This window comes from Bison bison, unplaced genomic scaffold, assembly GCF_000754665.1.
Source record: "Bison bison bison isolate TAMUID 2011002044 unplaced genomic scaffold, Bison_UMD1.0 scf7180017864105, whole genome shotgun sequence".
Classification (NCBI taxonomy): Eukaryota; Metazoa; Chordata; class Mammalia; order Artiodactyla; family Bovidae; genus Bison; species Bison bison.
In genome coordinates, this window is record NW_011494677.1 from 5,142,922 (window position 1) to 5,153,355 (window position 10,434).

The 10,434-nt window shown below is 48.5% G+C and overlaps 1 protein-coding gene across 2 annotated transcripts in view; it reads left to right on the top strand.

Annotated features, from left to right (window-relative positions):
* The window catches only part of RNF122 (ring finger protein 122), an 18,347-nt gene that overhangs the window by 1,746 nt on the left and 6,167 nt on the right, over positions 1 to 10,434 (top strand). For both annotated transcript variants that reach the window (XM_010838793.1, XM_010838794.1), the window contains exon 2: positions 6,950 to 7,106. In XM_010838793.1, coding sequence (XP_010837095.1) covers positions 6,950 to 7,106 — 157 coding nt within the window. The remainder of the gene's footprint in view (positions 1 to 6,949; positions 7,107 to 10,434) is intronic.

Genomic DNA, 10,434 nt, shown 5'->3' on the forward strand with positions numbered 1-10,434 from the left:
TGGGAAAGATTCCCGTTGGCTGGGAAAGAGAAGCATTTCCCAGATCCCCTGGTCGTTCTTGGCCAGCCCTTCTCTTGACGTCACTCCAGCTCCCAGCCCGCGAGCTGGGGGATGAGACATTCTGATGTCAAGGCTTTCATAGGTCGGGGGAAACAATGGAACAGACTTCAGGAGAAAAACCGAGGTAGCTAGCTGTCAGTGAACACTAGCCCTGCTTCTGGGCCGCCCCCTTTCATAGGTTTTTAGACCCGCAGAGCACTCGCTGCCTCATGTTTCCACTTTTTAAAACATGTGTTTATTTTTTGTTAATTTATAGTTGACTTGGGCTTCCCAGGTGACTTAATTGTAAAGAATCACCCTGCCAATGCAGGAGACACGTGTTTGATCCCTGGATCAGGAAGATTCCCCTGGAGGAGGGCATGGCAACCCACTCCAGTATTCTTGCCTGGAGAGTTCCATGGACAGAGAAGCCTGGCGGGCTGCAGTCCATGGGGTCGCAAGAGAGTTGGACGCAGCTCAGCGACTAAACAACAACACAGTTGACTTCCTATGTGGTGTTTCTTTTTACTTCTTAAAGTGATGGAGAAAGGACTGTTCTCCAACTCCAGGGAAGAAGCAATCCCTCCCCGAACACCTTTGTGATAACTATCTGGAGCCTGTCATTCCTGGGGTTAAAAATTCTTTCCTTGTAAATTTAGATAAAAAGCTACAGCACTGTCAGCTTTTAGCCCAGTGTATCTTTTGTCTACTTTTTTGATCAGAATGCAAGCAAATGGACCATCTCCTCTTAGCCATGAAGCTCTTCTCACCCACACCTCTTTATCATAGAAAGTCCCAACTCGCTGACTCAATCCTGGAGCCCCAGGGAAAGCCTCTCGGCAAAATCAGATGATCAAAATAAACTGATACACTGCTGAGGCCAGAGAGCCTTCAGAGTGCATACATGCAAACCCTCTGTGTTATCTATGGTCATTGCCATGCAAAGGAACCAAATGAGGTTCTTTGGGACCCTATGGATGCCAGGATACAGCAGAGGAAAGGTACATGGTGGAATTTCCCTGGTGATCCAGTGGTCAACAGTTTGACTTCCAGTGCACTGAGTGTGAGTTCAGTCCCTGGTCAAGGAACTGAGATCCCACTTGCCTCCCAGCCAAAAAACCAAAACATAAAAGCAATACTGTAACAAATTCAGTAAAGACTTTTTAAAAAAATAAAAAAGGTACATGGAGAGTCAAGGCAGATGGAGGATTAGACTCTCACAGCATCAGCTGTTGATGAGACGGGGCCGGGGGAGACGTACGTGCCTGGTGGGAAAGAAGCCTCTTTGGCATGGAGGACAGATTTACCTGGAAGACAATCCCAAACACCATTTTTCAGAGTAGACAAAAAGTTGTTCCTGCCTGGCCAGTCCACCATGGTGTCTTCCCAGAAAAATCAATCTCCTTTGGCCCACAGAGATCAAATATTTGAGCGGAGGGTGAAGAGGTGGTGAAAACTTCCTAATCCATGCCGGAGGCTAAGAAGCAGGGGGTTAGCAAAGTTTAGTAGATAATTAATTTTTTCCCAGCTTTAACCCAAAAGTCTCTCTGGACAAGAACTACTTTTGCTTTTTGTTTCCCCACAATGTCTAGATCAGTGTACAAGTCAAGCCAGCAAGCAGTACTTGTTGGTTGACTGGTCACCCGTCAGCTGAGGGCAGTTTCTGGGCAATTTTCCCAAACTTCAGTCTCCTTACTTTGAAGCGGGAGCTTTTGCCAAGAGGACTAGGTCGCCTTGAGAAAAATCAGGAATTACTTATCTGTTAACCAGTTACTGAAAAAAAACCAAACGTGAGGGTAAGTGAAGTCACTCAGTCGTGTTCTACTCTTTGCGACCCCCTGGACTGTAGCCTATCGGGCTCCTCCGTTCATGGGATTCTTCAGGCAAGAATACTGGAGTGGGTTGCCATTTCAGTCAAAGTACGAAAGTTTGCTATCCTTAGACCTAGGAGTGCTCAGGCTCGTTAGAACTCTCTGTCTCTGATCTCAGAATTGTATGTTGTTGTTCAGTCGCTCAGTCGTGTCCGACTCTTTGCAACCCCATGGACTGCAGCATGCCAGGCTTCCCTGTCCATCACTATCTCCCTGAGTTTGCTCAGATTTTTGTCCGTTAAGTCGATGATGCCATCCAACCATCTCATCAGTCACACATCTACTATGTACCACACACACCTACTATGTACCACACTTTCCACGATGGAAATCTTTGTGTCTGTCTTCTTCCCTAGACTGTAATATCATCTAGTCTTTCCTTCCTTTTTCCTTCAGTGTCTGTCATGGTACTTGTCGTGTAATCAGTGTTTAATGCATGTTTGAGTTAAATGAAGCTGATTCTAGAAACTGTAGGGCAACCTAAGACAGTCAACTGAGAGTGCTGGAGCCAGAACATGTGATACAGGCTGTGAGCCCTGTAGAATTCGAGCCGGGGTCTGGGCTGGGGGGTGAATATCACAAAGACCAGCCTTGGGGGACTTTGGGAAGGGAGAGAGAGTTTCAGGCAGAGAAAGCTGCATGAGCAAAAGTTTGGAGGCAGGTGAAGACAGGGTTGGGCAAGAAATAGAGAGGAGACTCGTTCACCTTGGGTGATGCTGGGGGATACTGAGTTGGGGAGGGAGAGAGAGGACCCAGCGCATTCTTGTTTGGGAGCACTAGAAGCCTGAGTTTGGTAGATCATAGTAGAAAAACGGAGTGGGAGGATATGCCAGACATGTGGGCTAAATTAAAGGAGGGACTAGACATCAATTAATAAGGACTTGGAGTAGAACTGGGCTCCAAGTGTGTTTGGAATAGAGACTTGGCAGGAGAGATGGCATACAGTCTGAAAGAGGTTTGGAGGGGGCTTGTTATATTGGTCACTAGACTGATCTCAGGGATGAAGAGGGTGGAGATGTGTGAGGTCAGAGATGACTCCGGTCTTTCGAGTCAAGTCTTCTGTGGAGTTGGGGTCACAGCCTTAATTATGGTATAACATTTCAAAGTATATTAATGGCTCCTAACCACAATGTCAGGAAAGCACAGGAACCCGTATTGAAGGCCTGAGTCCTCCTCCCCCCTCTCCCTACCCGCCCACCCCGCCACGGCTTGTGAGATCTTAGTCCCCACCTCCCCACTCCCCTCACCCCCACCAGGGACAGAACCTGTGCCCTCAGCAGTGAAAGTGCAGAGTGCTAACCACTCAACTGCCAGGAAAGTCCCCGTAGGTCTTTGAAGCCAGGCCTTCTTAGCTGTTTGACTATAGGCGTTATTTAATGATTGAGTCTTTTTTTTCAAACCCTGTGGAGAGGGCGGGGAGAGTACATTTCATGGTGATGTTATTACAAAGGTTCAGTTGGTAGCATGAGATGTGTTTGGCTGGTAGCGTTTGTAAGGGCTTCCCAGGTGGCTCATCGGTAAAGAATCCGCCTGCCAGTGCAGGAAACTCGAGACATTCGATCCCTGAGTCGGGAAGATCCCTGGAGAAGGAAATGGCAACCCAGCATTCTTGCCTGGAGAATCCCATGGACAGAGGAGCTTGGCATGCTACAGCCCGTAGAGTTGCACAGAGTTGGAAACAACTGAGTGAATGAGTGCACACACACACACACACACGTATGGTGAAGTCTAGCCTTCCTGTCCCAACACTTTCTGAAATCCAAGACTCTGAGGCTTACCTTTCAGATCACTGATATTTTTGCCTGCTAGCAAGAAAAACCACTCACCTGATTTATGGTTAATTCCTTTTTCTTTTTTCCCCCTTATAACCATAATAGACAATTTTCTAACCCTCAGGACCAATGGTCCCATGAAGTAGCTCCAGGATTGATTTTTCCAGCCACTTGACAGACAACATCTTTCATTCCTCCTCTTTCCTTGTCTTTTCTGCCACCAGCTTTATATTGAACTTCCCTCTTACCAGCTGTAACTTGGCTTCCACCATTCCAAATGCTTTGGAGAGATGTAACCCAAGAAAGGAAAATCTTGTCTTTATAGCAGATGTTCTTCTTTGTTTTTCTTCAGCCAGAACCTAATCACGTACCTTTGTTGGTGGTGGTGTCATTTAGTCTCTGTGACCCCATGGACTATAGCCCACCAGGTGCCTCTGTCCATGGGATTTCCCAGGCAAGGATACTGGAGTGGGTTGCCATTTCCCTCTCTTCTCCAGGGGATCTTCCCCACCCAAGGATCGAACCCCCATCTTCTTCTTTGACAAGCAGATTCTTTACCGCTGAGCCACCAGGGAAGCCCAATCACATACCTACCCCAACACCAAACCCTGGCAAAAGCAAGGTGATTGTCACCTTCGGATCAATCAGGGTTTATTCCTGAGTCACGTGAGTGAAGCTTCTAGTGGCCACCTGTGCTTCCCACACTGAAGGGACCTTGTTGAAACGTAGATTCTGATTCGCTTTGATGGAGGCTGGCTTGAGATTCTGTGTTCTGCAAGCTCTGGGGACACCACTGCCATTAGCAGACTGCATGGTGAGGCTTTGAGTAGAAAAGGGGAGGGTGGCCAGGAAAAATGAGCAGTGGCTCCCCCTCCCCCCCCCCCGCCACATTCTGGAACGCGGGCCCAGACTCAGAGTGAACAATTTCTATTCTGGTCTGGGTGCAGCCTGGCTTCTGGAGCAGGTGGCTTAATAATGACAAATGACCTTTGCAACTTCGCTTTGCAATTTACAAAGCATATTTCTTACACCATAGTCTTCGGTTGCCTCTGCACTTTGCTTGTTTTCCTGTGGCAAAGGGGAGCTTTTCAGCAAGGTAATTTCTCAAAGATTGAGTAGCTAGGGAGAGGTGGGATTGGAGCCCAGATGGATGCTTCCTCACCTGAGGCTCTTCGTCTTGCTAGTGCACCCTAGGGGCTTCTACCGGACAGAAGTGAGTTTTCCATTTCCACCCACTGCCCGATTCCTTGATCCCCTAGAAGGAGGTGCAGGTTGAAGTACCACGTGTAGGATCCCGTTTCCTAGATTGATTAAATCATTTACCCAAGATCATGCCACTAGTGTTAGGTCGAGGGTGTAAATGTAAGTCCCTGGAATGTAAATTGGTGCACCCAGTATGGAAAACAGTGTAGAGATTGCTTAAAAAACTCAAAGTAGAGCTGCCACATAATCTAGCAGTCCCACTTCTGGGTATTTACCCCCCAAAAAAACCACGCCTTCAAAAAGATGGTTGTACCCCAACGTCATAGCAGCACTATTGACAGTAGCCAGGGCATGGAAGCAGCTGAATGTTCAACACGTGACTGGATAAAGAAGATGTGGTTCACACACACACACAGACATACACACACACACACATATATACACACACGCATACACATGCACACATAGACACACAGAGACATACACACAGAGACATGCACACACACATATACACATACACGCGTGCATACACACACATATACACACAGACATACACACACAGAGACATGCACGCACACATACACACACACACACACATACACACACAGAGAGACATACACAGACACACACATACATACACACAGACATACACACACAGAGAGACATGCACACACACATACACACATATACACACAGACATGCACACACACACACATATACACATACACACACATACACACACAGAGAGACATACATACACAGAGACATACACACACAAACACACACATACACACACAGAGACATACACTCACAGAGACATACACACACATATACACACAGACATGCACACACACATACACACACATATACCTTACACACATACACACACAGAGAGACATACACACACATATACACACAGACATACACACACAGAGACATACACACACATATACACACAGACATGCACACACACATACACACACATATACCTTACACACATACACACACAGAGAGACATACACACACATATACACACAGACATACACACACAGAGACATACACACACATATACACACAGACATGCACACACACATACACACACATATACCTTACACACATACACACACAGAGAGACATACACACACATATACACACAGACATACACACACAGAGACATACACACACATATACACACAGACATGCACACACACATACACACACATATACCTTACACACATGCACAGAGAGACATACACACACACATACACATACACAGAGACATACACACACATATACACACAGACATGCACACACACATACACACACACACACATATACCCACAGACATACACACACACAGACATGCACACATGATATTGGGTTCGTCCAAAAGTTCATTTGGGTTTTTCCATACAATGTTTCAGGAAATACCCAAACGAACTCTTTGGCCAATCCAATATAATCATGGAAAACTACTCAGCCATAAAAAGAGAAGAATGAAATAATGCTCTTTGCAGCAACCTGGATGGACCTAGAGATTATCATACTAAGTGAAGTGAGAAAGACAGAGAAAGACAGATACCATACAATATGACTTATATGTGGAATCTAAAATATGACACAGAGGAACTTGTTTACAAAACAGAAACAGACTCACAGACGCAGAAACAATAGAAAACAAGCTTACAGCTCCCAAAGGAGAAAAGGAATGAGGGAGGGGTAAATTAGGAGTTTGGGATTAACAGATACCAACTACTGTGTATAAAATAAATAGCAAGGACCTACTGCAAAGCACAGAGAACTGTATTCAATATTTTTTAATAAGCCATCATGGAAAAGAATATGAACAAGAATACATATATGTATATGGATATCTGAATCACTTTGCTGAACATCCGCAGTGAACACAACATTGTAAATCAATTATGCTTCAATTAGAAAAAAGTAAGTCCCTGAGGGAGAGGCTTGCCATGTCTCGCTGCATCCTTGCTCACGCAGAGTGGCATCAGCCTCGGTAGTAAATTTCCCACTAACATAACACTTGCCCTCTCCTGTTGTCTGCAGGGTGTTTCTGTGGCCTGGGACTGGTGAGCACCAACAAGTCCTGCTCAATGCCCCCCATCAGTTTCCAAGACCTTCCCCTCAACATCTACATGGTCATCTTCGGCACGGGCATCTTCGTCTTCATGCTGAGCCTCATCTTCTGCTGCTATTTTATCAGGTGGGTGGCTCGCTGTCTGACCTGGGGTCCCAGGGAGGGGGAGGTCCAGGAGGTGGCGGCCGTAGGTAGGGTGAACCGAGCGAGCCTCCTGTTGCAGAGTCACCAGCCTCCAGCCGGGGCTCCTTGTTTTGAGGAAAAAGCCTTACCCTGCCGTTTGCTGGGCCCCTGAGGCCTGCTGTTTCTATTTGCATCAGCCTATCCAGTTGTCCAGCACATACAAGGTCAGCATGGATCAGCCTGCATCCCGCCTGCTGGCCAGTTCCTCTCATGTTGCCTAGAATGACCAAGTAATATCATCAGTGGTCCCTCGCCATCTCTCTCCACCCACTCACACCCTCTGGGTGGCCAGGGCTAAGGGAGTATCATTCCACCAGTGGCATGACCCTCTGCCCTCCTGGGAAATCCTGTTATCATCCTTCCAGATGCTAATATTAGCAAGCTGGTGTCTGCAGAGCTGCCTGTTTGTACTGCCTCTTACGTTTGAGGGAATAAAAACTGAAACCGTTACTTCTTATCGCGTAGGGGTCCAGGGAAGGATTGGAGCTTAGCAGGGCGAGCCAAGCTCCAGGAACTGTTGTCTTTGCTTCTAGACAAGGGAATTGGTGGCTATCTTCTATCAAAAATGTAGAGCATGCCTGGTATTCAGGGTGGAAAATACAGTAGTGTTTCTGAACTAGGGCACCCTATGGGTATTAACAATTCCTCATTGTGTGGGTCTGTCCTGTGCATTGGGGAGCATTGCACACCCCTGACCAGTAGAATGTCATGGAGCCATTGTGATAAAACCAAGCCACACGCCCACACACAAGCATATGATTACCCAACACCTGGGTAGACGGACGTCAGCTGGGGTGTCTAGTATCTGATCAGATCACCTAAACAGATTAAATTAAGACGAAGGCCAAAGGAGTTCCCATTCCCCACAGAGATATCCCGGTGGGTTTGAATGGCTCGCCTGGCGGGAGGCTGGAGGGCTATCAGAAGCTTGTTTAGCAGATGCTTGTTCAGATTCCTCAGGCCAAGGAGCCCCTTCTTAAGAAGGGGAAGTGCCCTGGGGCCCTGCTCTCCTTTGCTTCTCATCCACTGCCTCAGCCCTCCTTCTTTTCTCCAGACTTTAAAAAGTCCCCGGGACTGGAATTTTCCACTTACAAGGCTTTTTTGCAGAGAAGGTAGTGGTTTATTTTCCCCTCTTGTACCACTGAGTCTGAAATTTGCATCTCATTAGTAAAGTGAGGGTGTGGGTAGATTTCCGGTATCTCAACACCCTCTTCCACACCCGCCCGCCCCTTTCCCCCAGCTGAAGTTTTCTTCCTCAAACTTTTCGTCTTCCTGACCAATAACCACCTCGCTCTCCGCATATGAAGCAATGTATGCAACTCCCCGGAGACAGAAGGTGGAGGCATACCCAAGATTTATGTGCGATGCTGGCAGGAGGCTGTAAAAGCAGGCTGTGTCTGGCCCCTACACACACACACACACACACACACACGCATGCATGCACATCCCTGCCAGGCTGCAGAGGTGGTCAAGAGAGGAAATTCTACAAAATCACTCTGAGCCGGTAGGTGGGAGACCCAGCTTCATTTCCCAGTTCTGCCATTAACAGGTGTGATCTTGGGGTTCAAGCTCCTCTTTGCCCAGGACTTCCTTGTGTGCTAGGCACCGTGCTGACCACCTTATGAAATGTTCATCTGCCTTAGTCCTCAGAACTGCCCTCCAGTTTCAGTATTAGTCTGCTTCATAAATGAGGAAACTCATGCTCAGCCGGTTAAAGATGAAGTCCTGTATCCGGAAAAATGGTGAGATGGGCTTGTCCGATGACAGTTAGCAAGGGTCTTTTGGATTCCGGATGTTGGCCTTCCCAGATTCTTATTCCTTGAACGGGATCATCTGGGGCTCCCGTGGCCACCCGCAAGCAGCCAGACGCAGTGGTGTTGCAGAACGGGCTGGGAGCTCTGGGTACGACGGGTTTATTTTTTTTTTTTTGCTTGGCTGGAGTTGGTGACCACATGATACCAGAAGCTTTCCCCCCGCCGTGGGGCTGCTTGGCGCCACCTGTTTTCCTTCTGCAGTCATCTGCCCCTTCGCCACCCCGCCCTCTGTCCTGCAGCCCAAAACCGGTGTGACCCTGGCGTCTCATGGTTCCTCAGCCTTGCTGGTATGTGGCAGCCTGGGAGCGCCTATATATAGAAAGACACACAAGCACAGAAGCCACTTCCTCTGCCTGCGTCTCGGTTTCCTCCTCAGCCAAAATAGGCCTGTGACTCCCCGCTCCTGACCTGCTGAGCTCATCGGCCCAACTCCCCCTCACTCCGTCTTCCCTGACCCCCTGCCACCCCCCGCCCCACCCTGCCGCCAGGAGCAGGATCTGATCTCTGCCCTACACAGGATGGAAGGGGCCCCGTGAAATACAAATCGGGCAGGAAAGAAACAACTCTTTGCAGGACTTACCCGCATTGTTTGTTGCAAAAGGGGAAAAGCCAGGAAGCGCCCACTGGCAGTGGCTTGAAATGGGCTCATTGAATTCAGGGTATTTTTAGCTGCTTTGCTCACCCCAGCAGCTGAGAAGGCCACCTGTCCCGAGTTGTTGGCACTCCATCCCCGCTGGGATGGCCCAGGATCTCTGCTTTTTTGCTCTCGTTTTCCTTGCAACCCTTTTGGCCCTGTTTCATCCCAACCTCTACCTTCCTGATATGGAAATCTACAGGCAGAGTGAATCTAGAGCGTGACTCTGAAGCCTTCACTGTTCCAATTGATGGTCCTGGGCTCTCAGAGTCAGCTTCTGGAGAATCCTTGGGTAAGACCATTAAATGGAGCCATCCAGACAGAAGGGCCCCCAGGCGTCCTATGACAGAGCAAGCAGAAAGGCACTGCGTGTACTGCCTAAGTGTAGCCACGCTGCAGGCGAAGTAGGCGAGGCTCTGGAGATGTGACATCCCCTCTTTCTGAGCCAGGAAGCCGGCAGGCTTCTCGCCACTTCCTTATTTACTCTGTATATACCTGCTAAAAGAGCAGCAGTCTGTCCCTCAGAAGGCAGCTCTGGGCGGCCTGGCAACGAGAGCACGTTTCTTCTTCCCCAGATGAACCCAGTATCAGGCAGGTGGCCCTTGATCATTTAAGTGCATCCTTCCCCGCCCCTCTCATTTAGAAGTGGGGACACAGATGCAGGTGTGTACAGGAACGTGTGCAGGTAGGGGTGGAACAGTGGGAGCGCTGGTTAGACCCTCAGCCTGTCCCTCCAAGGACCAGAAACCCCACTCCGATGAGAGAGGAGTCGAGGGTCGGGGGGCAGACAGCGGCGGTGCTGCCTGGTGCCCAGCCTCGAGGC